The 27,058-nt window shown below is 56.4% G+C and overlaps 3 protein-coding genes, 1 long non-coding RNA gene and 1 other non-coding gene across 7 annotated transcripts; 2 read left to right on the top strand and 3 right to left on the bottom strand.

The window, feature by feature from the left end:
- Window positions 1–286: 286 nt before the first annotated feature.
- Window positions 287–7,633, bottom strand: BRMS1 (BRMS1 transcriptional repressor and anoikis regulator). Of its 3 annotated transcripts, none has more exons than XM_047823858.1 (10): window positions 7,479–7,633; window positions 4,542–4,687; window positions 4,377–4,467; window positions 4,084–4,211; window positions 3,839–3,918; window positions 3,661–3,757; window positions 2,986–3,078; window positions 1,750–1,814; window positions 1,254–1,293; window positions 287–845 (listed from the first exon to the last, which is right to left on the bottom strand). In XM_047823858.1, exons 2-10 carry the CDS (start codon window positions 4,678–4,680, stop codon window positions 838–840), a joined length of 741 nt encoding a protein of 246 aa, XP_047679814.1. In that variant the 5' UTR covers window positions 4,681–4,687; window positions 7,479–7,633; the 3' UTR covers window positions 287–837. The 3 variants fall into 3 exon arrangements, with proteins under 3 accessions (XP_047679814.1, XP_047679812.1, XP_047679813.1); XM_047823856.1 differs by having other exon boundaries at window positions 287–561; XM_047823857.1 differs by having other exon boundaries at window positions 287–561; window positions 3,661–3,724.
- Window positions 7,634–7,879: 246 nt separating this feature from the next.
- B4GAT1 (beta-1,4-glucuronyltransferase 1) lies at window positions 7,880–10,169 on the bottom strand. The gene is made up of 2 exons (XM_047823865.1): window positions 8,988–10,169; window positions 7,880–8,742 (listed from the first exon to the last, which is right to left on the bottom strand). The coding sequence occupies exons 1-2, from the start codon at window positions 10,041–10,043 to the stop codon at window positions 8,551–8,553; spliced, it is 1,248 nt and encodes a 415-aa protein (XP_047679821.1). The 5' UTR covers window positions 10,044–10,169; the 3' UTR covers window positions 7,880–8,550.
- A 58-nt stretch (window positions 10,170–10,227) lies between these two features.
- LOC125146938 (uncharacterized) lies at window positions 10,228–17,151 on the top strand. Its single transcript, XR_007144932.1, has 3 exons — window positions 10,228–10,307; window positions 10,513–10,885; window positions 16,640–17,151. It is a non-coding gene; the product is annotated as an uncharacterized LOC125146938 (long non-coding RNA).
- On the top strand, window positions 10,610–10,691 carry TRNAS-GCU (transfer RNA serine (anticodon GCU)). The gene has a single exon. It is a non-coding gene; the product is annotated as a tRNA-Ser (tRNA).
- A 1,113-nt stretch (window positions 17,152–18,264) lies between the features above and the next one.
- Window positions 18,265–26,281, bottom strand: SLC29A2 (solute carrier family 29 member 2). The gene is made up of 12 exons (XM_047823300.1): window positions 26,253–26,281; window positions 25,912–25,993; window positions 24,238–24,398; window positions 23,876–24,015; window positions 23,352–23,486; window positions 22,605–22,702; window positions 22,310–22,394; window positions 21,622–21,758; window positions 21,252–21,357; window positions 21,052–21,137; window positions 20,078–20,277; window positions 18,265–19,426 (listed from the first exon to the last, which is right to left on the bottom strand). The coding sequence occupies exons 1-12, from the start codon at window positions 26,279–26,281 to the stop codon at window positions 19,315–19,317; spliced, it is 1,371 nt and encodes a 456-aa protein (XP_047679256.1). The 3' UTR covers window positions 18,265–19,314.
- Between the last annotated feature and the right edge of the window lie 777 nt (window positions 26,282–27,058).

Below are 27,058 nucleotides of genomic sequence, written 5' to 3'. Positions count from 1 at the left end.
AGCACAGAGCACACGGTCCCCTTCTCCACCCCAGAACACGTGGTCTGCCTGTGCCACATGTTGCTTTGGGCTTTGCTCACGAGCCCCTGGTCATCCAGGGCCCGGTCCCCCACTCCTGGAGGGCATGGTGGGAGAGCCACCCCCTTACCCTCTCTATACCCCGACTCAGAGCAGGTAGGCTCCTGCTGTAGGAAGGAACCAGGGACCTCAGAAGAGACTGCCCGACTCAGGCTCCCCCCATAAGAGCCCTGATTCCCTTGCAAGGCATAAATCAGACACACAGAGGTCATGGCAGAGTCCCAGGAAAGGTTTTAATTCCAGTCCCTGAAATCTGGGAGACAGATACCAAGAACCTCCTTGAGAAGACTCGGGGAGCCTTCTCATCTCTAGCGACAGCCAGGAGAGACAGGCCCCCAAAATATAATTCCTGGGTCAGAGATCCCACGAAGTGGGGCCCAGATCACTGGCTCAGTGACTGGTCCGAGGTCAGCAGAGAGGATGTTGCTTTGGCTTAAGATGAGCCACATCTTCTTTGTCTGGGAGGGCACAGAAGAGGCTGACCTTTGGGAGGGGAAGGTGGCGGGCTCACTGGGGACGGAGGAGACAGTCTTGCCTGGCTAGGGCAGCTCTGGGCCACAGCTGTGCAGGCCTCCGAGGAGGGCAGAGGAGTCCAGACCAGTGGTGGCTGGAGAGGAAGGAAGGCCCAGCAGCAGCACCAGGGAGCTGTCTGGCTAGACCCTGAGGGGTTTGTCAGTCCGCCTTCCCACAGCAGGAAAATGCAAATCCTGGGGTTGCTGCCAGCTGCTCTGAGGGGCCCCTTGGCCCTGAACAGCAGGGTCAAGGTCCTGAGGGAAGGCGGGAGGGGGAAAATCGCCACAGGTGAAAAGGTGAACCAAAAAGGGAGGAGCACCATTGCCTGTGGGGGGCTGGGAGGAGCAGCCTCGGTCTGGCCCAGGGCAGCTCTACGGCCATGGGCCCACCAGGGCCACCCCACTGCTGGGGCTCAGCATTCCAGCCCTCCCTGACCAGTCCTGATTGTGGGGGGCTCCATCCCCTAGCCCCATCGACCTAGAGCTTCCCCACCCCCACCCTGGCTCCTGCTCCCCAAACTCCCCAAGTGCCCTCAGACCCAGACCGCTCTAACTGGGGCCACTGATCTGACACAAGCACTGCCTCTTTCTGGGCTCCTTCCTAGGAGGCTGGGCTGGGGGAGGGGGGGCGGCAGGAGGCAGAGCAGCTCCTGTGGTTCTTACCATCTGCTTTTCTCTTCTGAGGGGACACAGCCGCCCTAGCCTGGGTGGGCGAGAAGAAGAGCCCCCCTTGAGAGTCTGCCTCCAGCTTGGCAGGTGCCCTCTTCCACATCAGCCTCTGGGGGGGGGGGGGGCGGGGGGAGGCTGCCGGGTCAGTGCTGCATCCACACGGGTGGGGAGCGGAGGACCCTTTCTAGGCAAGGCTGTGATGTGGTCTCCCAGTCAGAGGCCAGGCCAGCTCAGCTGCCTTCCCGCCTTCCCTCCCTCCCTTCCTCCTATCCCATCAAAACCTGCCCTGGAGGGAGGAAGGGGCGGACACAGACTAAAAGGTCCCTCTTGCAGGGAAGCCTCAGGCAAAGGGGGGCCTGTGAGCTGACAGCGATGCCAGGGGACCTGGGCTGAAGGCAGGAGGTGCCGAGGGACGAGCAGAGCTCTCAGGCCCTCAGGAAGCCCACGTGTGGTGAGCCTGCAAGACCAAAGCAGGGGGTGCCGGCCCCACCTTTTTGATAGCCGTCCAGTCCTCCAGGATGTCAATCTCCTGCAGCATGTACACGATGTAAGGACCTGCAGCGGGGGTCAAGGAAAGCAGGAAGCCCAGTGGAGGGGGTAGGCAACAGGCCTCTGCCCCTCTGCCCCTCTGCCCGGGAGCTCCAACACTTGGGGGAGGTGGCACCACAGTGGGGAGGGGCTCAGCATTCCAGAGTTAGAAAGCAGGCTCCGCCTCCTACCTCTTGGTTCCCAGGTTCTTGGGGTGGGGCCTATGGGGGGTACGGAGCCACACCCCTACCTACCCTTGGCTCCCCCTCACCTCCTCTCTCCAGTTTAAAGGTCAGCAGTCCAACACCCATTCCACCCACTCAGGGACCTTGCTCCTTCTGTTCTGACCCCTCATCCGGCCCCTTCTACACATACACTCCAGTCTCTTCCATCGTGGAGGTGACCCTCCCTTGGTCTCACGCTCCCCTCTGGGGACCATCCGCTCTGTCCTCTGTACCTGATATCTGCATGCCCTCACCTCCATTCACCCGTCAAGGCCTAGCAGCCCTGTCTCCTCCCTCCCTGCCTGGACTGCCTGCTATCACCAGGCAGCCAGCGCCCCGAGAACCTGAGGCCGCGGAAACACCCGGTGTGGAGACAAGGGCATGAGAATTCCATTCAAGTCCGTGCTGGACGACGTCAGCAGGGACAGAGGCTCAGCAGACCCTGGGCTGAAAGGGCTCATGCCTAAGGTGACAGGCAACTATTCCTATATGGGATGCGGGTGCCCCCAGTTTAGGCCACGGGGGTGCAGAGGAGAGAGAAGCCATAGCCACTGGGGAGGCGGCGGCGGGGGGGGAACCAGGAGAGGCTTCACAGAGGAGGTAACATGTGAGACAAACACCGGAGGGGCAGAGATGGGCAGCAAGGCATCCCGAGGGTGGAAGTGGGGGTGGGTGGGGTGGTGGGACAGTCTGGGACCTGTCCGGGATGGGACGTTGTGGGAAAGCCAGAAGGGCCTCAAAAGAAGTTATAGGGAGTCACTGAATGGACGCCCCTGTGTCTCTAGGGTCCACACAGCCCAGGAGAGACCCAGGGCCCCACAGAAACTCCCTGACGGTTGGACTTGCCTGGACAGGGCTACGTGAGGCCAAATGACCATAAATGCGTCTAGTCTGACTCTGTCCTCCGTGTCCTCCACCCCCTCCCCCAGTCTGGACGTCCTGCCCAGTTTGGGTGCTCGTGGGTGGAAGGATACCAGAAACGAGAGGCGCCTTCTTCCTCTTGCTGGGCGGCAGAGAATCCCAAGTCTTTGCGCTGCTTCCGGCATGGAGTCTGTCATCCCACCACTCTGTGCCCCCAGACCCGGAGTTAGGAGCGAGGCGCCAGAGCCCCCGGGGCACCCTACCCTTGTAGCCTGGGCCTTTCACGCGAGCCAGGCCGTCCCTGACCCCTCCTCTGCCTCCCGCGGCGGTGGAGGGCACCCTCGCCCGGGGCTTGGAAGCTGAGCTCAGGCCCAGATGGCACAGCTGTGCAGGCCAGGGAGAGAGGTCGCTGCACTTTGGTGAGCCCGGTTTCTTCAATTGTTTAGGGGACAGTGGGACAATGACAATTCTGGCCTCTTTAGGACCCCATACGAACACAGGCGCTGTGGACGCAGAAGGGACTGTGGCTCTTGGACGGGCGGGTGCGTCAGAATGACACCTCCTGTTCTGGAAAGAGAGCAGGGGCCGAGGAGGGTACGGAGACCCATTCTTTGTGAGCCTCCACTCCACACCAGGCACTGGGCCGGGTCCTTTCTGTGCCTGGTTCCACTTAGTCCCCACAGTGACCCCAAGAAGCAGGTCCTCCTCCACGCCCCTCGGGCGGGCAGGGCAGCGGAGGCCCCGCCAAGGGGTGGGCACGGACAGAGCAGGGCCCAGGGCAGCCTCACCAGAGCTGATGTCCAGGCTCTGGCGGTCCTCTTCCAGCCTCTGGATCCGCTCCTGCAGCTCCCCCTGCAGGGTGTCGTAGAGCAGCAGCTTCTCACTCTGGAACGGGTGGGGCCGCTCAGCAGGGCTGCAGGGCCCAGCCACTTCCGTTTGCCTCCCCCAGCGCCCAGCCCCATTCACCTCCAGGTGCTGCTTGGCTCCCTGCAGCTCACACTCGTACTTATTCCGGATCACGTCCAGGCAGAAGCCCTTGTAGATCCCTGCAGGGGGAGGGAGATGGGAGGCCCCGCTTGGCCAGGGACCCGGGGCTCCAAAAAGGGGAGCCAGGAGCGGGGCTGGGCAGGGCAGGGATGAGAAAGGAAGGGAACCATGGGCTCTGGCAGAGGAGGAGGGAGGGGGTCCAGAGCACAGGACAGCCCGCAGACCTGCCACCTGAATGCGGATCTTGAGGCTCCGCTGCAGCCCCCCCAGAGGCTCTGTGTATTCAGGCGCTCTCTCAGCCCCCACTTCCTCCAGCCGCACCCTCAGCTGACTCAGCCGTTCCCTGAACAACCTGGGGGGCAAAAGGCAGCATGTTTGTCCCTCAAACACGAGGCCAAGCGCCTGCTCCGTGGCAGGCCCCGCGCGTGAGGCCCTCGGCCACCCCTGCCCGGCACCAGGCCTGCTGCCTCCTCACCCCGGGTCCCCGAAGACCCAGCCCCGGGCGCCCTCCACTCACTTCTCCTTTAGCTCTGAGAACTGCTTCTCCAGGTCCAGCATCTCGTTGACGCACTCGCCGCGACGCCGCTCGTAGTCCTCATCGTCCATCTCTGGGACAAGAGGCCGGTCAGGGCTGGCTGGGGAGGAGCGGGTGGGCACCGGGGTGTATGCCGTGGGGGCTCACCTGAGCTCTCCTCCTCTGACTCAGTCTGGCTGCCGCTCCGTTCCTCCTCGCTCTCTTCCTCCTCCCCATTCATCTCAGCGGCTGAATCACCCTCTGCTTCCATCTCTTCTGTGTCTTTGCCTGGAGGCTGCACGGGCATCTGGGCTCTGGGAGAAGGAGGGGAGCCATCACTCGCCACTGCCCTTAGTTCCAAGCAGGAGACTGGCCCTGCCGGGAGCCGAACCAAGCCCTGTCTGCACATCTCCCAGAAGCCTGGGAGCCGTGGAAACGCTCACATCCTTGGACACTGTTGGCGATCCCAGTCTGCGGAATGCCGGCCAAGGGGATGGTCCAGAAGATGGGAAACACCGAGGATGGGTTCCCCACTGCCTCTGGGACTGGGCCCAAACTTGTGACTGCACTGGTCCATTTTCCTCACCCCACTATCTAAGGGTCAGTCGTTAAGTACACCATTCCTTCCTCCTCTTCACGCCTTCCTGCTGATCCCTCTGCCTGGAATGACCTCACTTTTCTTTTGGAGAACATTCTGCAATCCTCTTGTCCTCTCACCGTGCTCTGGGTCAGAGCCCACGTCCTTCTGCTTCCTCTGGAGCCTCATGCTAACAGCGTCCCCATCTCCACTGCTCCTGCAGCTCTCCCTCTTGATGGCTCCTTCCCATGAAACTTCAGGCGTGATCAGTGCTACCCCCCCCCCCCCATTTAGAAACAGCAGAAACACAAGACCTTGCCCCATTCCACTTAACCGCTCCCCATCTCCCACTTCACAGCTACACTCTTCAAGGCTCTGGCTGTTCCTACTCTTGAATCCCCCAGGGTGTTCCATTCCATTTCTCTATGCATCGCCCTCGGCTGGGGCGAATCATGTGGCCTTAAGCGACAACCTCCTTGTGCCCAGTGCCAGTGTTTTTTAGTGCTTATCTTAGTTGACTTCTCAGCAAGAATGAACACTATTAATCATCCCTTCTTTTAGATACTCATCTGATATTTACTAAAGGTCTAATATACGCCGGGTACCGTCAGACAGTACGGCAGATGCTGTGCTCAACGAGGCAAATAAACAACGTGAGATAGACCTCAAGTTTACAGGTTCCTGGGAGAGAGGCAGAGAAGTGGAACTGTACTGTGGTGTGAGAAGAGTTAAGACTGGGGAGGGGGGCATATGGCAGAGCCATGTAACTGGAACCTGGAGCTTGCTCCAACAGTGAGGGCTTACAGAGGAAGATCCTTGCTGCATCAGCAGGGAGGGCTTGCAGACAGATGAGCTGGGATGGCTGGGGAGGGAACTTTCCAAGCAGAGCGAATAGCATGTACAGAGACCCCAAAACGAGAGAAAGGGTAGGGTGGGGGGCAGAGGAGTGTAAGCCTCAGAGAGAAGTCTGGGCCTGCAGAGATGTGACGGTCATCAGCATATAGTGAGTTCTTCAGGCCTTGGGAGAGGGTGCAACCAGCAGGGCAGAATGTGTGGAGAAGAGGTCCATGATGGAACTCCCAGGGTCACCAAAGGGACAGATGATGAAACCCCTGCAAAGGAGAAGGAAATTAGCAAGAGGCGGAAGAGGAAAAATTCAGTCATGGGAGAAAGAATTTTAGGAGGAAGGAGCGGTAACAATGCTGCCAAGAGGTCACCTACGAGGAAGACTAAATAGTCCTCTCAACAGATAATCTCTCTGCCTACTGGAGGCTTCTATTTGGTGACGTTCTTCCCACTTCCCCGGGCATGGCTTTGTAGTCCTTTACATGCATGTAGACACCACTCCCTCTGGGAAGCCCTATTTATTTACAAAATGGGCAGCCTCCCTGCCCATTTTCACGTTTGCCCAACCAGGCTGTAAGCCTCACCAGGGCAGGGATGCACATGTACTTTATTCATCCGGCATAGTACTTACTCACTTCACGGCTAGAGCATGTGCGAATACAAACTAAACAAAGCACACTCTTGGGGCGCCTGGGTGGCCCAGTCAGTTGAGCGACTGACTTCGGCTCGGGTCATGATCTGGCGGTTGGTGAGTTCAAGCCCCTCTTCCAGCTCTATGCTGAGAGCTCAGAGCCTGGAACCGGCTTCAGATTCTGTCTCCCTCTCGCGCTCTCTCTCTCTCTCTCTCTCTGCCCCTCCCCCGCTCAAGCTCGCTCGCGTTCTCTCTCTCAGAAAGAAACATAAAATTAAACAAAGCACACTCTTTCAGGGCAGGCATTTATTTCTTGGTCGCCCCAGGGCCCAGTAGTGGTAGCAAACCCACCAGGTACTGTTCGCTTTCCTCGACACCAATTCCAGTTCTGTGAAACAACTGGCTCACAGGACGGTTTAGTCACATTCCTCAATGATCTCACAAACGATCTGAACCTGACCTGAAAACCCTCAGTTCTCCAAACCAGCCTCATCTTTCCCATTGTCAAGCCCCAGTTCCTGCAGTTCCCAAATTTTGCAATCCCTCTTCGTTGTTAAATGTATACGTTTACTTTGTCCCCAGCGGTCTCCGATTCTAACGAGTGAGCCAATTTAATCACAACCTCCCCTCCTTACCCTGGCGCAAAAAGAGGGTCGCCCTCGCCATTCTGAGTGTTGTAAAGATTGCAAGGGAAAAGGGACGGAAAGGAAACTTGTAAGGCGCTGGGCACACTCAATTTATATTTTTAGAAAGTGAGCAAGCATTTCGAGGGCAGGCCTCTACAGAAGACCGGTTCTTCTCCCTCGAGGAAGCCAACCCAGCCCCGGCGCGGCGCGGCGCGGCGCGGCGCGCCAGGACCCTCCCGCCCGGTTCCATTCCCGTCTGCGCCGGCGCCGCGGGCGGGGCAATCACTGGCTCTTCGGCGGCCAGCTGCGGCCCCGCGGCGCCGCACGCGTCCGGCCGGTTAGGTCCCCGCTTCCGCCCTGACTGGGCTAGCTCCGACCCACTGGCCAGAGGGGCCGAACCGGGTGCCATGAGCAGCGTTACGCACCGCGGCGAGTGGGGCCTCCGGGTTGACGCCTGAAACTCCCTAAGAGGTGCCCGCGGCCGCCGGGCTCCCGGAAGCGTCGCGCCCTTGCCTCTTCCCCGGGAGGCGGGGCCCGCCGCACTTCCGTGTACGCGATCAGGAGGCGCCCGTCGCCGAGCTCACATTTGGGCAGCTGGGGGGCGAGGCATGCTGGGATACCGCGGGGCCGGTCTCCATAGCAACCGGCCGAAATTCGCGCAGGCCTACGGCTGGTGGAGAAGGCCCTCGTGGTTTTCTTGCCCCGCTGTCCGCGCCCCTCGGTCCGCAGCGACCTCCTTCCCCGGTCCCCCCGCCCCTCGCGTGAAAGGGAAGCACCGGCGACCCCACCCCCTGCACGCCAGGTTCGGGAGAGTAACGGAGCCAGCTGTAGGTGTGAACACTCATTTAATTTACATATGGTCATCGGTAGGCAAATAGCCCAGCCCAGCCTGTTCGAGGGTACAGATCTGGCACGGAACCTGCAGACTCTTCCTTTCTCCAGAGCTCCTGAAGGCGGAGGCCTGGAAGAACCAGGAGGTGTAGGCTTCTGCCCGAAAGCTAAGAAGTAAATCCAACGCCTCCATCTGATTTCTTTCCAAAAAGTTCATTTTGTTAAGTCCTCCGACTTCCCAGTTCTGCCCTGTTCATACTCTTTGCTCTCCTACTGCCCACCCACCCAAGATTGTTAATAATAATAACAACAATAATACTGTAATAATATTAATAATACTTCACATTTGTACGAAGCTTACAGAATGTTTTCACATGTAGCGTCTCATCTGAGCCTCCCAACAGTTCTGTGAGGTAGGTATTTTTCACCTCCCTTTCTACAGATGGGATAACTGAGGCTCAGAGAGGAAATGGGATTTGCTCAAGGCCACACAGCTAGTTAGTGGTAAAGCTAGGACTTGATCCCAGCACCCCATATTCAAGTCCAGTGTTCCAACACCACAGCTACCACCGTAAAGTGGAGTGACATTTCTTACCCCTGTCAGGCCTGAGGGACGGCCTAAGGAGGGAAGAGGCTGAGACTTCTCGGACTAGGGGAGGGAAGGGCTCAGCAGTGACGAGGGGAGTCGGGGTACTTGGCCTTCAACTCCTGTTTGAACTGGCGGTAAAGGATCTTATTGTGCTGATTTTCGGCCTCCTTTTGGGGATGGAACTTCAAAGCTTCCTTGAAGCCCTTATGAACCAGGAAACCTTCGTTCAGCACCTCGAAATCAAATCCTGCCACGTGCAGCTCACAGGCCTGTTGGGGGAGAGACAGGTCAGCGAAGTTGGATGACATTTCTAGGGCCAAGACTGACATCCCTAAAGCCTCTCTCCAGCATCCCCACTCCTCTGGAGGCATCCTGGATCTTCCACACCATCCAGCCACCTCCTGAACTATGGCTGTCCTTCCTCATTGGCTCTTTTCCATCCAGGACTACTCACAGCTCCCAGAGCCCGCCATTCCTCCTACCCCCTGTCCCCTGCACTCTCCCTTTTGGGCACCTGGCTGATGCGATTGAAGCCGTACTGCCGAAAGCGCTCGTCGAAAGTGGGCACCTTGCCTCCGGCCACGTAGAATGGTTCCCAGGGGTCCTGCCAGGGAACCACATAGGCAGGCCTCAGCAAGGTCTCTTCCGGCAGGTTGACCCAGCGGGAGTAGTTGGTGGGCGCCTGGCAGGGCGTGCACAGCCCATAATAGAAGGGCCGCACCTCGCCTACTTGATAGAGCTGCAACAGCTCGTTCTTGTTCGTGGGCATGCGGCGTGCTCGGCGGATCTCAAAGGCGGGCACCACCAGCGCTGTGCCCGCCCACTGCTTGCTCTGGTCCAACATTTCCCTCAGGCCTCTCCATAGCCCCTCGCTGGGCACCATGTCCACGTCGATTACCAGGGCATAGTTGGCCCCCTCACGGGCCAGATTCCTCAGCAGATTATTGGGGTAGGAGACGTTGGTGCCCAGCGCATAATTGATCCCGGGCTGGGCCACCCTGGCTAGCTTGTCAAAGACCTCCTGGCAGGACCGCAGCAGGGCAAACTCCCCCGGTTCCCGGGGATCGGGCACAGCGGCCTCATAGCGCGAGGGGCACACAAGGTGCATGGCCACCCTGGCGCGCATATCAGGGCAGTGGCTGCTCAGCGCGTAGGTCAGCACCGTGGCTAGCTGCGCCTCCTCCTTGGTGGCCGCGAACACCGACACGGAGAGCGGGCCCTCCCAGCGCTCCAACAGGCCCGACAGGTGCAGCAGGTTGTCTACGCTGGCATGCGTGGCCAGGATCACATCATTGGGGTCCATGGTGGTCTTCAGGAGGCCCCTGTAGACTCGGTAGTCGCCACTGGCGTCCAGGACGCCTCCAGAGGCCAGAGCGGTACGGAGCTGCGCCTTGACCTGGTCCACGGACCGCGGGGACGGGGGAAAGAACTCGAAATACTGGTCTTGCTCCTCCTGCCCGTGCAGCCCGGACAGCAGCGACAGGTAGAGCAGCTGCAGCATCGCCACCAGCATTAGCGCGGCCAGAAGCAGCTGGTAGAAGGCGCACCGGATGGCGTAGGACATCTGCATGGCTCTCGGGGCTCCGAGCGCGCAGCAGGGACCACCGGGCCGCAGCCTTTGCCAGCCGCCGCAAGCCCGGATTTACCGCAGCCTGCCGAGCGCAGCCGAAGCGAGCCGAGGCGAGCCGAGCCCGGCGTAGCATCCCCTCCCGAGAGGGGCTCGGGGTGCGCCAGCTCGCCCCCTGCGCGCGAGGAGGAGCTACTGCATCCGCCGCCGCGCGGCGCTCTGCAAACCCTGAAAGTGCCCGCGGCCGCGCCTGCCGGGTTCCCAGGGGTATGCACCCCTCCCTCCGGGTCAGTGCGCGACCCCCTGGACCAGGCGCGTCCTGAAACCCCGGCGCGCTCGCCCCCGCCTTAGGGAGGGAAACCGTGGCAGAGCTCGGTTGCAGCTTGGTGAAGGATGGCGCGGGTTCGCGGCTGCGGCGGGCGGGAAGGAACACAAAAAGCCCCTTTCTTTCCGCCTTCTCTCCCTCCGCCAGCTCCTGCGAGATCCACACTGAAGAATGGATGCTGGGGGCTCGGAAGGTGCGGAAGAGATGGGAGATAAGGATGTGTGGAACAAGGCACCCTACGTGGGACGAGGTGGCCGAGTGGTTAAGGCGATGGACTGCTAATCCATTGTGCTTTGCACGCGTGGGTTCGAATCCCATCCTCGTCGGTCGCGTTTTACACGGCGTGAGGGGTGTACTTTTCTGCTTTCCTATAGGAAAGGGGCCAGAGGTTCAGAGGCACCCAGAAGACCCGAATTGGAATTCTGGCTGATGCCAGACTTGTGACCACTATGTCATCTGCAGTAATTAGGCCCCTCGGGAGGTGCCACCGTAGTGTCCAAAGTAGTGGCATTTGGAAGTGGTGAGTTTGATCACTTAAATTATTACTCTTTTCAGCCCACTGATTCCCCTCCCGCTAGCAATTCTCCCGGAGCGGACACCATGTGTCCACACACCTCTCCCCTCCTCCCCAACACAGTTTAAGCAGGAGACCTACAATATTCTAACCGTAGCTAACGTATACAGAAGGCGCTTAATACGTGTTTGTGAAATAATTGATCCATGGACTGTTCAGAAGAGGAAAGGCTGAGGGGAAGGGCAGGTACTTCGACTGCTACATCCATGATATGTAATAACTATTCGTGCTTTGTGAATCTTGGGGAAGCAGCTTTGGGGCAGACTAGGGAGGGCCTCCAGTTGCCAGGACAAGGTTTGCCCTCCTCTCTACAGGCAGTAGGAAGCCAAGGCTGTTGAATTGAAGAGGACCAGGGGACCTATATTCTGCAACCCCAGCAGTAACACCTACTGAGCACCTGCTCCACACCAGGGGCTGTGTTAGGTACCCCTGATAGGGCCTTGCAGGACGCTCGACAGGTACTATCTTTGAAGGTTTTCACCGGTGACCTGTACTGGGAGAGAGGAGAAATGAATGTGCAGATCCCTTTAGCACAAGCCTTGCAAACCGAAGGCTCAGACGTCAGATTTGGTGCTGTTAGGGTCTTTTTTGACCTGCTCGGTGTTGAAAACAACCATTTGAATCACATTAGTTGTTAACCTTGGTGAATCAGAAGATTTCACGGAAAATCCCCACTGCCAACTTCTGTTTTAAATTCCAAAAGATCTGGCAATTCCAGGCCAGGCCTGCATTTCCACAGGGTGACAATCAACCAGAAGGTAAGAGTAGCTCACCTTTTGCAAATAGTTTTCTCTTTGCTAGAGGCTCAACCCTGCCCCTTCACTACTCACCCTGGCCCTTTGAGCATTTGACTTTCACCTGCAGCGCTCACATAATACCACCTCCACTGAAGATCTGCCCGGGCATCTGCTCCCAGTAGCTTCCACCACCACCCCCCGCCCCCCCCCCCCCCCCCCCGCGCTACAATGCTAGCCACGTAGCAGGCAGCAATCTGTGTTTGTTGAATGAGTGAATAGGAAGCTTCTGAAGTGTCCCCAGTGGCCTTGGCATAAGGGGAGACCGAAAAGTAGCGACTGGGCCTCACTGAGGCGTCAAGATCAAGGAAAACCACATAGAAAATCCAGAGGAAGGCCTACAGACTGCTATTGTGGGCGGAAAGGCCTGGCTGGGGAGACACGCTGTCTGTGATGGAGCAGAGCATGAGAGAGTCAAAGACCAGAGTTGAAAACCATTAATAAGGGGTCTGCTTTCCACGTACCTTACTCTCTGCGTCTCTTCCCTCTGGCCATTCCTGATTTATATATCCCTTTGTAATAAACCTGTAAACCAGCGAGTGATCTATTTCTCTGACGGCTGTGATTTGCTCTAGCAAATTAATCAGATCCACTGGAGGGGCTGCTGGAACCTCTGATTGACAGCCAGTTGGTCAGAAGCACAGGTGACAACCCGGACTTCCAACTGGCATCTGAAGGGCGGGCGGTCTGGTGGGGCTGAGCCAGTCGGCTGTGGGATCTGATGCTGTTTCCAGGTAGATGGTGTCAGAATTGAGTTGCATTGTAGGACACTCAGCTGGTGTCAGAGAATTGCTTGGTGGGGGGGGGGAAACCCACACGTCAGAATTGGTGTCAGAATCGTATGTATAGAAATACAACTGAATTTTGTGTGTTCCTCTTGAATCTTCTAATTTTGCTGAATTATTTTTTTAATGTTGATTTTTGAAAGAGGGAGAGAGGGAGAGCACAAGCAGGGGAGGGGCAGAGAGAGAGGGAGACACAGAATCTGAAGCAGACTCCAGGCTCTGAGCTGTCAGCACGGCTGAGCCACCCAGACGCCCCTCAATTTATTCATTAGCTCTAAGTGTGTGTGTGTGTTGGTGTGTGTGTGTGTGTGTGTGTGTGTTGCGTGTATATTTTTCAGAATTTTGTTTTCTGTATATGTGTGTATTATATCATCTGTGAATATGGATAGTTTTGCTTCTTCCTTTCTAATTTGGATGCCTTTTATTTCTCTTTCTTGCCAAATTGCCGGAGTTAGAGCTTCCAATGCAACATCGAAAAGATGAAATGATAAAAGCGGGCTTTTCCCTGATCTTCGGGAGAGGCTTTCAGTCTTTAAACATTGAATATGACATGAGGTGTGGATTTTTCATAAATTTTCTTCATCAGGTTTAGGAAGTTCCCATCTATTCCTTGTTTGTTGAGTGCTTTTATCTTGAAAGGGTGTGGGGTTTTGTCACATGTTTTTTTCTGTATCAGTTGAGATGATCTTGTGTTTTTCCCCCTTCCCTCTATTAACGTGGTGTATTACGTTAAGTGGTCTTTTTATGTCGAACCACCTTGCATTCTGGAGGGGATCATGCTGGGTCATGGTATATAATCCCGTTCATGAGCTACGGGTGCTGTTTGCTAGCATTTTGTTGAGATTTTTACATCTATATTCATAAGGGATATTGGTTATTAAGTTTTCTTATGATGTCTTTATCTGGCTTTGGCATCAGGGTGGTACTGGTCTCATAGAATGAATGAGTTAAGAAGTGTTTCTCCGCTCTTGTATTTTTTGGAAGGGTTTGAGAGGATTGGTGTTTGTTCATTCTTTAAATGACTGGTAGAGTTAGCCTGTGAAGTCATCCGGTCCTGGAATTTTCTTTGTTGGTACATTTCTGATTACTGATTCAATCTTGTTACTTGTTATAAGTATATTCAGACTTGCTATTTCTTCTTTAATCGGTTTTGGTAATTTGTGTGTTTCTAGAATTCGTTAATTTCATCTAGGTTTCTTGTTTGTTGGTGTACAACACAGTATTCTCTTAAAATCCTTTTTATTTCTGGATGATCAATAGTAATGGACCCACTTTCCTTTCTGATTTCAACAGTTTGAAGGTCCACTTTCTCTTTTTCTTGGTAGTCTAGTCAAAACTTTGTCAATTTTGTTGATTGTTGCAAAGAACCAACTTTGTTTCATTGATTTCCTCTGTTGTTTTTCTACCCTCCACCCTGATTATTTATCATCTCTTTCTTTCTGTTAACTCTGGGCTTAATTTGCTTTTTTTTTTTTTTTTTTTTTTTTTTTTAATTTTTTTTTTTCCCAACATTTATTTATTTTTGGGACAGAGAGAGACAGAGCATGAACGGGGGAGGGGCAGAGAGAGAGGGAGACACAGAATCGGAAACAGGCTCCAGGCTCCGAGCCGTCAGCCCAGAGCCCGACGCGGGGCTCGAACTCACAGACCGCGAGATCGTGACCTGGCTGAAGTCGGACGCCTAACCGACTGCGCCACCCAGGCGCCCCTGCTCTTCTTTTTCTAGTTCATTGAGGTGTAAAGTTAGGTCAGTGATTTGAGACCTTTCTCTTTTTTTCAGGACCCGGATATCAAGAACCTCACACTCCACCCACTGAGCTGGTCAGACACCCCCTTCTTCCATTTTAATGTAGGCATTTACAGGTATAGATTTCCTCTCAGCATTGCTCCGGCCGCATCCCATAAATTTCAGTGTGTTGTGTTTTCTTTTTCTTTTTTTTTTTTTTTAACGTTTATTTATTTTTGGGACAGAGAGAGACAGAGCATGAACAGGGGAGGGGCAGAGAGAGGGAGACACAGAATCGGAAACAGGCTCCAGGCTCTGAGCCATCAGCCCAGAGCCTGACGCGGGGCTCGAACTCACGGACCGCGAGATCATGACCTGGCTGAAGTCGGACGCTTAACCGACTGCGCCACCCAGGCGCCCCCAGTGTGTTGTGTTTTCATTTTCTTTTCTCTCGAAGCATTTTCTAGTTGGTCTTTTGATTTCTCCCTTCTTCTTTCCTTTCCTTTCCTTTCCTTTCCTTTCCTTTCCTTTCCTTTCCTTTCCTTTCCTTTGATGGGGGATTTTCAAGGCAGTTCTTTTATTTTTTACAGCAAAGCAATTGCAAGCTAATCGTAGAACATAGTATACATGGTATAGATTCTTTTTTTTTTTTCCAAAGTATTGCAGTATAGTTGACATACAATGTGATGTTAGTTCCAGGCATACAACCTAGTGATTCTACAGTTCCACATCCTCCTCAGTGCTCACCACATCCCACCTGTCACCACACAACGTTATAACAACATTACTGACTGTATTCCCTGTGTGCTACTTTTCATCTCTGTGACTTCTTTGTTTTATAACTGGAAGTTTGTACCTGTTCATACCCTTTGCCTGTTCCACCCGTCCTCCCAGCCCCTTCTCTGGCACCCCAACAGTTTGTTTTCTGTATTTATGGGTCTGTTTCTGCTTTTTGTTTGTTTTGTTTTTCAGATTCCACATGAGTGGGTGAAATCATATGGTATTTGTTTTTCTCTGTCAGACTTACTTCACTTAGTATAATGCCTTCAATTGTAAATGGCAAGATCTTATTCTTTTTTATGGCTGAGTAATATTCCACTGTGTGTGTATGTGTCTCACATCTTTTTTTTTTTCATTTTTAAAAATGTTTATTTTTGAGAGAGACAGAGCACAAGTGGGGGGAGGGGCAGAGAGAGAGGGAGACACAGAATCGGAAGCAGGCTCCAGGCTCCAAGCTGTCAGCACAGAGCCCGACTCAGGGATCGAACTCATGAGCCATGAGATCACGACCTGAGCCGAAGTCGGACGCTTAACCGACTGAGCCACCCAGGCGCCCCTCACATCTGTTTTATCCATTCATCCATCAATGGATACTTGGGCTGCCTCCATATCTTTTGACTTCTTTTTTAACCCAGTAGTTCAGAGTCTGTTGTGTAATTTGCACACATTTGTGAAGTGTCTACTTTTTGTTTATTGATTTCTAGTTTCATTCCATTGTGATTGGAAATGATACTTTGCAGGATTTCCATCTTTTAAAATTTATTGCAGTTTTGTTTGGTGACCTAATTTATGATCTATCCTGGGAGAAGGAGGTCCATTCTGGTGTTTGTAGGTGAGTGTTCTGTGTGTGTCGGTTTGGCCTCCCTAGTTTACGGTGTGCTCAGGTCCTGTGTCGATCTTCTGTCTGGTTGTTCTGTGCTTCATTGAAAGTGGGGCACTGACATCTCCAACTATTCTCGTACAAGTGCGTATTTCTCCTTCAAATTTGTCCATATTCCTTTAGGATTTTGTTGTTAGGTGTGTATGTTTATAATTATTATACCTTCTTGATGGATTTACCCTTTTATGAATATGTGACATCTTCCTTTGTGTCTTAAATAATTCTTGATGTAAAGCCTACTTTGTCTGATATTAGTATATTCACCCTTGCTGCCTTTTGATTACTATTTGCATGGAATAACTTTCCCCATTCTTTCATTTTCAGCCTATTTGTATTTTTTGCTCTAAAGTGAGTTTCTGGTAGACAGCATAGACAGCATATGGTTAAATCATTTTTTAATGTTTATTTTTGAGAGCCGGGGGCGGGGGGAGTGGGGAGGGGCTGAGAGAGAGAGACACAGAATCCGAATCAGGCTCCAGGCCCTGAGCTGTCAGCACAGAGCCTGATGCGGGGCTTGAACTCATGAACCACAAGATCATGACCTGAGCTGAAGTCGGACGCTTAGCTGACTGAGCTACCCAGGCGCCCCTGGTTAAATCATTTTTAGTCCATCGAACAGCCTCTGCCTTTTAATTGGAAAGTGGAATCAATTCACAAACCAGGAGGCCTCTTGCGCATAAAAGGGTAAGAAACTAGTAAGGACCGGTTTCTCAAATGTTTGTGTCTCTCCACCAGGCCTATCTCAGTACTTGCCACATAGAGCTCCCTCCAAGCGTTTGCTGATGGCAGCTGGCTGCTTCTGAGGGAATCTGGGCCTGCTGGCAGAGCCGTGTCCGGCTGGGGAGGTGGCAGTGCCCGGAGGACTGGAATCAGGAGAGGAAGGAGCAGGTGCAGCCCATCAGTCCCAGTATTTGTTTCCAGCATCGGAAGCCAGCTACATACTGATCTAATGGGCAAGTTGGGCCGGGTCTGCCGGGAAGGAGGATGGGAAGGTTGTGACATCATAAGGACCTCTGAGGGGTGAGTGTCCTCTTTCAGTGCCCTCTTTCTGGGCCTCTTTCTGGGTGTTGGGTTCAACAGACAACGGTCTGTGAAGGTGGCGAAGGAGAAGGGGGTCAGGAAGTGTGTGGTCCTGTCCTGACATTTCCCAGTCCAAGGGTACGGCTAGACCTGGTGGTCCGTGCTGGTACCTCCAGGACCACAACCACCGTCTGGTGGATCCAGTCTGTACTCCAGCCCCAGCCTCTCCCTAGGACTTTCTGAAAGTCCCGATGCTCACTGCTTACACATGAAAGGGCCAGGCTTTGACCCCAGAATGCTAGATCAGCTTACGTGCATTTAGCCGCTGAGTTAAATGGCCTCTGAAGAGGCCACCACCCTCTTCTCCCCTGGATCTCTCCTCCTCTGTCTAACCCCCTATTCGGGTCTCGTCACTAAGGCCTTTCACCATTTGTTCCCAACCCACTGCTTCATCCTTACCCTCTCCCCCCTCGCCCTCTCTCACATCCTAGGTGCCACCCCCCCCCCCCCAGAAGTCCCCACTGCCCCCTGAATGTTCAGTGTCTGCCTTCCACCCTCCCTGGTACCTCTGCCTGGGATGCCCCTCCCCCACCTCAGCCCAGGAAACTCATTTTTCTTCTCTTGAGGCCTCAGGGCTGCCACCCTGACTTCCAAGAGGAATGCAGGCATCCTTTTTTGGACTCTTACACTACACGCATTTGCAGGGCCCTCACAGACCCCATCACCTGCTACATTCTGCTTCCTTGGCCTTGGGAGCAGGGACCGTGTCTCCTTTGTTTCAGGGTCACCAGACCAGCCAGGGCCTGGCACAGTGAATAGTGGTCATTTGGGGTCTCCCCTGTGGCTTTATTTCAGCTGCCAAGGTCATATCGGTCATCTCACCTCTGAGCAGGGGCCCTGTGCTGGCTCAGCGCCTGGTATATAATAGCTGCTTCAGGGAATGTTCATGGAAGGCAGGAGGGCAAGTGGGCAGAAAGGTTTTTGCTCTAAAAGCAAAAACCCGTGCTCTTCTCTGGGCTGGGCAAGGTAGTACGGATGTGTGGTGGAACAAGCCTTTCTTCCGTCCCTCTAGAAAATTGGCTGACTGCCTCTCTGAGGCTCCATTTTTGAGAAGGAGGGCCTGGGGAGGCAGGGGACACCAGTGGAGGGGGAAAGCAATAGTTGTCCGTGCAGCCAGGTGCTTTGCCCAGGAGCACAGGACATCATGTGGTCAAGAGGGCCCAGCAGAGGGATGCCCATCAATCCCTGCCCCTCTCGGGGCCTCAGTCATCCCATCTGTCAAATGGGTACAATTAGCCCTACCCTACCCAGCTTATCAAAGCGCTTTGGAAATAAAGACTCCGTGAATTGATGATACAAATGAAGAAGGTTGTTATTAGACCCAGGAGTGGGTTTGGAAGGAAAACAGCAAAAAGTGGGGAGCAAGTGCTTAGGACTCCTGCCTCGAGCCTCGTGAGGGAAGGAGAAGCAAGTGGTGGGCAGGAAGAACAGCACCTATAGGGAGGAGAGAGGTGGGGGCTGGGTCCCGGCTCGGCCACGGACCAGGTCATTTCCCCCCGAGATCCGGTTTCCTCACCTGTACAGAGGGACAGCACCGTCCCTGTCTGGCTCCCCCAAGTGTCTCAGTGTGGCTTCCGTAAGAGAATGGGTGTGGGAGATCTTTGCAAATTGTAAAGTGGGGTGCACACATGTAAGCCGCCCGCGGCTCCGGGACCCAGGCCCAGCCGGGCTCTGGGGAGCGGGGACAGTAAGTGTTGGCTACGCAAACACTGTGTGAGGCCCAGATGGTCCTTTGAGTACCTTCAGATCCCTAATGCCCGTTCCTTCTCCCTGCTGCCCTCGGCCTCCCAGGCATCCTCTGCCCTGGGGTCTGAGACATCCGATCGTGGAGTTGCTGACGCCTGGGGAGGGGCGGGCCTGCCCTGCGCTGGCCCCCACTCCCACTCTGCACCCCGGGCTGGGCCCCAGCAGCCACGCCTGTGGCAAGACCCCCCTGGTGGCCTCCAGTTGCCACAGATCAGCAAGTGCGTGTCTTGAGATTAACAAATGTACTCTTGATGGTGAGGAAGGGCCATGGTCCTTGGCCCTCTTTCCCTGATCGGCACCTGTGCAGAGAGGTCTTGTGTGCCTCTGAATAGCCTGTCTCTGTGATTCAGCTCCACTGCTGGGGGCGGGGGGTTAGAATGACCGCTGGTGAATTCTTCCTCGCAGCCCCCAAATGGACACCAGCCCGGGAAGGAGAGCAGCACCCACTTCCAAGTGGCACTTCCAGACCGAGGGGCCCCAGCCCAGCAGAGGCTTGGGCCCGGCTCGCCATTCCCCCTGCACGGGGGTCTCAGCTCCGAAGGGGCAGCGAAGAGAGAGCCGTGGGTGAGCCCGGAACGGAGCATTCAGAGCAACGCCTTGAAGAGGAAGGAGAGGGCGGCTCCACAGGAGAGCCCCAGGGCCAGGAAGAAGGTCATCAGGGTGCCGGCCACCTCCCTCTCATGTGGCAGCACCTGCCTAGAACACACGGGAGTAGGCTCTTAGAAAACATCGGGCCAATCCTGGACCCAGCCCCAGTGCCCTGTGCCCCCCTTACGACAGGACACCTCACTTCAGTTTCCCGATCTGGAAAACAAGACCACTGACGGGGACATCTCTCATGCCCTGCAAGTCCAATATTACAGGACTCTAGACTCCACTGCCTTCCCTCCTGACAAAACGTCCCCAGCCTGGTTGTCCCCGTCACCTTTCCTCTCTCTGGATTCTCAGCTCCGTTGTCCCTAGCGTAAATAGTCCGTGAACCCTCCACTTTTGATCAACACCTCCGCTCCCCTTCAGCTGAGAATCTGGGGGGCGTAGCTGGGCCCTAAGGAATGATAGTTCAACCCATTTGTTTCACAAGTGAGGAAACAGGCCCAGAGAGGAGGTCCTAGAACCAGTGCCTGGGCTACTTTATTGGCAGGAACCTCCCGGCCTGGGGCTTCCTCTCCCTTCCTGCCCCGGGGCCGGCTCGGCAGGGAAGGCCTGACCTGACAGGGTGGCTGGCACCTAGAGACAGCCAGGGCTGGGCTGGCGGGAAGCAGAGCGGACCCTCTCCTGCAGGCCGTCCCCCTCAAGAAGAGCTAGGCCACCTCCCCACGCCCAGGCCCGCCCTCCCGACCCCCAGACCTGGGCGCCAGGCACATGGTAAGGGACATCAGGTAACCGTTGGACACCGCGAAGAGCAGCATGAAAGTGATGAAGTAGGCATCCTGCGGGAAGAGGACGGGCAGCCGGGACCTCTCGGGCACGTGGCACAGCATGAAGAGAGGCACGAATAGGACACGCAGGCAGACGAGCAGGGGCAGCAGCCGGCTGTCCTCATCCGGCTGTGGCAGAAGCCGGGGTGAGGGAGGTGCCCGGAGCCCACCCCGGACAGACTGTCACTTCCCCTGACCTGTGACTCTACGTGAGCCGGTGAGGACCCGGCCCTCAGGCCTCCGGAGAGTGAGGGGCTGGGCCAAGGCCACCCAGCCATCAGGGACTGGCCTGGGGCTCGCCTCTGCCCCTCCGAGCTCCAGCTTGGGCTCTCTCCGTGGCAGAACTGAAAGAGACCTTAGACACCATCTTTGGTTTTCGAGCCGGGTTCCTCCAAGTACCCTTGGGGGTTCCGCAGACCCCTTCGGGGCACATGGGGTTGCTGAATGGGATTGGAAGCCGGGGATCCAGGCCCCATCCTAGCTTGGATCAGAGAAACTCCTCTTCAATGTCCTTTATTTATTGTATCTCCTTGGAAGATTTCATTTAAAGAAAGAGCACCTTGGCTAAAAGCAGTCCAAACACTAGAATCTTGTCCAGCGTCTCATTTGGTACGGGAACCTCCGAGTAACATTCCCTGAGGACCGAGGGCTGGGTTCTGGGCTGGATGCTGGGGAACATAGGCCATTTGGACGTGGCTTCTGTTTTCAAGGAGCTCACAGTCCAAGCCCTGGCTTGCATACCTCCAGGGGCCAGGTGCTCACTACCTCTTGGGGCCAGCTGTTCTGTTGCCAGACCTAGAGTGGTCAGACTTTTAGGAAACCACCTCTCTGTGCTCTTTCACACCCTCTGATCTCCAACTGCTTCCTGAAACCATCGGGCCCCCCCAGCCCAGGTATGCTCACCCATAGGAAGTAAGAGGTCAGACTCCGCCCCACCCAGTCCATGATGTTAAAGAGCAGGAAGCAGCAGATAGGGTTGAAGAACTGACCTGGGAGAGAAAGAGGGCTCATCCTGGTCCCTCCTTCCTCTTCCCTCCTCCTCCCTTTCATTCCTCCTCCCTCCCTCTCCCCTGCCCTGCCCTGTTCTGCTTCCCAACACTCACTCCACTTCCCAGGACTGGTGGAGCTGGTCACCATGGCTGTGATAGCGGGGAAGACAGACAGGGTGACTGCGAAGACCAACACAAGGCACAGCGCCGTCAGCCAGATCTGGGAGCCAGAGGCAGGGGTGTAAGCAGCGGGGCAGATTAGAGCCCAACGTGCAGCCCCAACCCCCAAGCGCCAAGCGCCGGTCAGGGCACAGGACACCTGGGGCCTGGCCTAACTGTGTTCCTGGCCCACTATGACCCTGATACGTTGAAGTGGACGCAAGTCTTAAGGCCCCATTCCATTCTAAGGGTCTTTAAAGAGGGCTGGAGAGAGCAGCTCTCTCTTCCCCAGGGATGGTGGTTGGGGGCCATGGCCAAGCCGAACCTTTTGGAAGACAATGAAAACTGAAGGTTTTCCTGGCTTCTGGATCTCCTCTGGCTCCAGCTCTGGCTCCTTCTCAGCGTCAAGGTCCAGAGTCAGGGCTACCTTCTGGGGGCTGTTGGGAATACTGTTCTTCTCATCTGGGGCAAGAGGGGAGGGCAGGGTCATGCCGGTGACAGCCAGGCTCGATGGAGGGCAATTCCCAGCAGTCAAAACAAGTGACCCTCCTCCAGCTCAGGATGTAGGCAAGGAGAATTAACTATGGAAAGATGCTAAGCTACTATTATTAAGCACACGCATGTGCCAGGCAGAGTTCAGCACCTTAGATGGATTATCTCACTGCTACTCCTTTGCAAATAAAGAGACTGAGGCTCAGAGGGGTTAAGTGACTGGCCTAAGGTCACACGGCTTAGATGTTGTGAGACCAGGGTTCAAACAAATGCATTTCGAGCCAGAACGAGCATGTTGGAGCTCTACTGTCCCCCCATTTTATAGAGGAGAAAACCGATGCCCAAAAGGCAGCAGGGATGACTTGACTCCCACTGAGTTCCCTTCATGATCTTCTGTGTCTGCTCACGCAAGGCTACCAGGGGGAGGACTCTAGATGGGGACGGAGGAAAGACCCTTCCCTGTGGAGGTAGCTTCAGCCTCCCCTGGGTCTTCCACTTCCCCAGCAGGGGCCCCAGCTCACCAGACTGGAGGAGCTCAGCTTTGGTCTCCAGCTCCTGACCTTGCGCCTGCAATGGTTTCTTGGCTAGGTAGTAGCGTGCGAACTCCTGCAGAAGGAAAGCGTTGGCCCTGCCTGGCTTGGCTGAGGTGTCCGGATCCCTCTCCACCCTGTCGACTCAGAGGCTGGAGTCCCCCAGGGGCTGACTCCTTTGGGGATCAGGTCCCCTCCTCCTCCCCTGGCCCCTCTCAGGGCCTCAGACTCAGAGCTGTATCTGAGATGCTCTGAAGTGGGGCCTTGAGCCCAATACCAGGCTCACCAGGTGGGGCAGGCTCAGGTAACACACAATAGACGTGAAGATGCCCACGCAGGGCGTGACGAAGTACCCCAGGGCGGAGGTCTGGGCATCCACGCCACCTGTGCAGAAACCTCAGCTGCAGACTGGAGGGGGCTGGTCCCACTGGCTCCCACGGCGGCTGAAGCCTCCTGTCCCACTTCCCATCATGCACTTCTCAGATTCACCTCCAGGCCTCCGCTCACTGACAAACTCAGGAACCTGTGCAGGGCCTAGCCCAGCCCCGCCCTTTGCTTCTGTCACTCCTCCCTACTTGTCATTTTTGTTGAGCACCTGTTACGTGCTCATTATTACTGCATACACCTTACAATCTGGGGACAGAGCTGGGACAGAGCTGTAAGAATGGGAAAACTGACACAGGTGAAGTGCCCTGTCCAATGTCCCTGGCTGGGGAGCAGTGGAACTAGGATTTGGACCCAGTTTATCTGAATCGCAAACTTGTCCCCCCCCTTCCCTCAAACCCAGGTTGCTGCCATAAACCCCTATCAGCCTCAGGAATCCTGGCCCTGGCCCTACGGTAACCCATTCCTTACCTGGTCCTTCTCTCACTGTAGAGCCCAAGAACCCTACTCCCTGTCCCCAAACCCAACCCCCAGCTTCCCATCGCCTCCATCTTTACCAGAACCGAAGGCATCTCACTCCTAGCACACTGTCTCTGCTCCCAGAATCCCAGAGGCCACCCCTGCCCTCCAGCCACCCGGTTCCACTCACTGGCCATGGCCATGAGCATGGCAAGAGCAGCGAAGATCCCAGCCAGGCCCTGGCCGCTGAGGAAGAGGGTGCTGTAGGTGGAAGGCATGGTGCCCAGCTGCCCGAAGAGGCTGCCCTGCAGAACTGCACAGAAGGCTGTGGAGGGATAGGAGTGGGGGCCGCCGCTCAACTAGACAGGCCTTGGACGCTTCTCGGAGGAGGTGTTGGCAGACTCTGGACTAAGTTGGGCAGGCGTGAGACTCTGGGCCCTCTGGTGTATCAGCCCCCATTCTTTCCTCTGCTCAGGTGTAGCCATAGGTCTGAGGCGCCTGGGGCCAGGAGGCCTCATCTTAGGTCACTGTGGGTTTGGGACAAGTGGTTTCTTCTTCCCCTCTGGGCCTTGGTTTCTCATCAGGGATAGGAGGGCTGCTGTCCTCCCTTCTTGGATATGTGGGGCCCTTTTCACTTACAAAGAAGAGCTGGGCTAAAGCCCTGGGTGGACTGGGTGGGGAGGTGGGGAGGTGGGGAGGGGCAGCGGTGCTCACAGTTGATGAACCAGACAGAGGCCATGGTGATGGAGAAGAAGGGCCCAGGGCTCATGTCCACCTTGACCAACACTGCCGTCAGGGCAAAAAGCAGCAGGATGGCCAGCAGGCTGCCCAGAATCCGCACCGTCTCAGGGATGCTGCTCACAAGGAGGGGCAGAGTGGACATCAGCTGGGCCCAGGCCAGGCAGGGGGAGGTGGGCAAGAGATTGAGGCCAGGGCTGGACAGAGGGACCTGGAGGGGACATGCAGGGGGAGTGGAGGAAGGATGGGAGTTCTGACCTGGGCCCAGATGGAGCTTCCTTAGCTGGGCGGGGGAGGGGCCACAGAGGGTGGGGAGCCCGAGGGGCAAGGTCTCTCACCACTGGTACAGGAAGGAGTTGAGGAGCGTGAAGAGCAGCAGGGGCAGCTGGGACAGCAGCGTCACCCAGTTGTTGAAGTTGAAAGTGTCTGCAGGGCCTGTGTGGTTGGTGCCCAGGGTCCCAGCGGTGTTGTTGGCCCCTGCCAGCCGCCCCTGGAAGTACTGACAGGTGCCAGAGGAGGGGGTACAGGGTCACCCTCCAACCTACCCTGAGGAACCCCCCAACCTTCCCCCTCTGCCTCCTCCCATGCTTAGGATTGCTCAGTTAACGTCCGCGGGAGCTGTCTGTTTGTCCTTGTACGGATCCCAGCACCTGGCACACAGTGGGAGCTCGATGAATGTGCACTGAATTGAACAGCAGAGGGCTGGGACAGGGCCCAAGCCCTAAGAACTCCCAACCTGGGCCTTGCTCCATCTCTGAATCTTCGGTGCCCGGGTTCCAGCCTTCATCCCCCACTCCTGCAGCAGCTTCCAGATTGCTGAGTATTCATTGAGTGCCTACTGTAAGCCAGGCCCTGGCCTAGGTGCTGACCAACTGCATTCTCTCTAGAACACATACTCGTCCAGTGTCTGCTTAACCTCCCCATCCGTCCTCCCTCCCCGCCCCCCCCCCGCCCCCCCCTGCCCCCGCCACTGCCCATGGCTCCCTGCGGGGGCAAAACCCTGAGGTTTTAGAATGGCATTTGGGGCCCTTCGGGACCAGAGCCCAGCCTCTCTTTTGTGCCGCATCTGGTGCTCTGCTGGTAAGCTTTAGGTACCCCAGGCTCTGGCCTTTCTCTGAACAGGCTGCATCGCTGTCACCTCCACCTGGAATGCCTTCTCCCTTTCCTCCCACACACCGCCCCCCCATCACCCGGGCCAAACACCAATGCTTTGCCTACCCTTCTCCCAAGTTACAAATCACCTCTTCTGTGAAGCAGAAGGAATCACTCCCTCCCCCCCCCACTTCCGGGGGCCTACTGGATTTTACTCCAAGCCTGGGATGCTGAGTGTCATGTTACATTATTAATAGCTCTTTGCACCCAGCTCCCTCTCAAGACCAGGGGCTGATTAATCTTTGAGTCTCTGGGGCCCAGCACAGTGCCAGGCACTGAAGAGACATCTTGAAAGTTGTTGAGCTGAATGTATATGAATAACCCAGTCCCAAAAAGAACACAAACCCCACATTTCTTCCTTCCCTTGAGAGAATGTAAGCTCCATGAGGATGCAGGCTCCCTCTGTTATGTTTTCTCCTGTAGCCCCAGTGCCAAGAACAGGGCCTGGTTCACAGTAGGTACACGTTACTAACTGGTGGATGAATGAATGTAAGCCGTGCTTGGATAATCCGCTTTTGGAGTGGGTTAGCCCAGGGATGACTTAACCAGGGAATAACGACAAACAGGGGTGGTGGGTGGGTAGCTCTTTGCTAGTTCCAGAGCCCCACCCCCCCCCCACCCCCCACCCTGAGCTGGTAGCCTTGCCCCTGTAGGATCCGGGCATCTCTGAAAGCTTGGCCTTTCCTATCCGTGAAAGGGGCACTCGCCCTCTCTGAGGCTCGGTGCTTCAGCGGACAAACGTGCAAACGGGCATAATGAGGAGTCAAAGGTGGCCTGGTGTGGAAAGCGCCTGGCACGCCTCTGGTCCAAGGCTATGGTGGTTGTGGCCATGGGGCTGGCACTCCAGCCGCGAGTCTCACCGGGATGGCCGTAATGAAGAAGTTCCAGGGAAGGAGAGTGCCCAGCCCCAGGATAAAGAAGCTGATCCCGACCAGGTGGTAGCTGTGGGGATCAGTCAGAAGGTCACCCCTAGGACGCGACGCCTCGGCTGCCGCCCCCCCTCCACGCCTCCCAGGTCGCCCCCTCCGGAGAGCGGACTACAACCCCCATCACTCCGGCTCAGGCAGCCCAGGGAGGCGGCTGATGGGAATTGTAGTTCCATCCAGTCCGCTTTGAGCCTTGGAGCGCCCGAAGGGAGCGGGTCTGCGCTGCCCACCGCCCCCCGGATCCTCGTCCGCACCCCACCCAGCGCCCAACTCGCCTGTCCTGTGGGGCGTCTCCTCGCGCCATGGCCGCCCAGCGGGATGCGCCGGGGTGGGAAGGAGGGTGGGTGCTGCACCTGCACCTACGCCGGGGCCCGGGGGCCAGAAAACCCGGGAGGCTGTCTTGCGGGCGGTAGACAGAGCGCGGAGGGGGTCGAGTCTCCCCGAAAGGGACGGGGACGAAGCGGGAGCTGGGGAGGAAGGCCTGGAACGATTTCTGCGGGTGTCGAGCTCCGCAGAATCGAACCTCGCTCCGCCCCCGGGGCGGGGACAGAGGGTCGCACCACCCCTCCCTACCTCCCCCCGGCGGGGACTCAGGACTCCAGCCTGGGATCCTGCCCGACCTCGCGGTCCCGGCACGCACGGCTACCCTCGCCATCCCGTGCGGCTTAGAGGCGGCTGCCCCGGGAAGGTCCCCTGCTGTCTCCCCTCTCCGCCGGCGCCCGTCTCGGACCTCTGCGGTTTGAATATGCAGATATGCACCCCTCTGCGGTCGGGGAGGTACCCCGCCCCTCCTTCATCCGGAGCTGGGGAGCCGACCTGGTGCGGCTTCTTCCCCCTCCGCCAGCTCGGAGGTGGTGCCAGAGCCGTGCCGCGCGGGGTGACGCCGAGCACTCCGGGGAGCCGGCTCGCCCAGGGGGTAACCTGAGCGTCTGCCGCCAGCGGTCCTGGAGGGCTGCGCGGAGCTGGGTGCTTCGGGAGACCAAGGAGAGGGCCAGGCGTCCCCAGGCGGGTCTGGAAGACAGACAGACAGACAGACAGACAGACTGCCTCTTCTCCTCCAAGCGGGTGCCCGGAGAAGCTC

This window comes from Prionailurus viverrinus, chromosome D1 (genome assembly GCF_022837055.1).
Source record: "Prionailurus viverrinus isolate Anna chromosome D1, UM_Priviv_1.0, whole genome shotgun sequence".
Classification (NCBI taxonomy): Eukaryota; Metazoa; Chordata; class Mammalia; order Carnivora; family Felidae; genus Prionailurus; species Prionailurus viverrinus.
The sequence above is the reverse complement of the archived record's forward strand: the minus strand, read 5'-3'. Positions and strand labels throughout refer to the sequence as shown.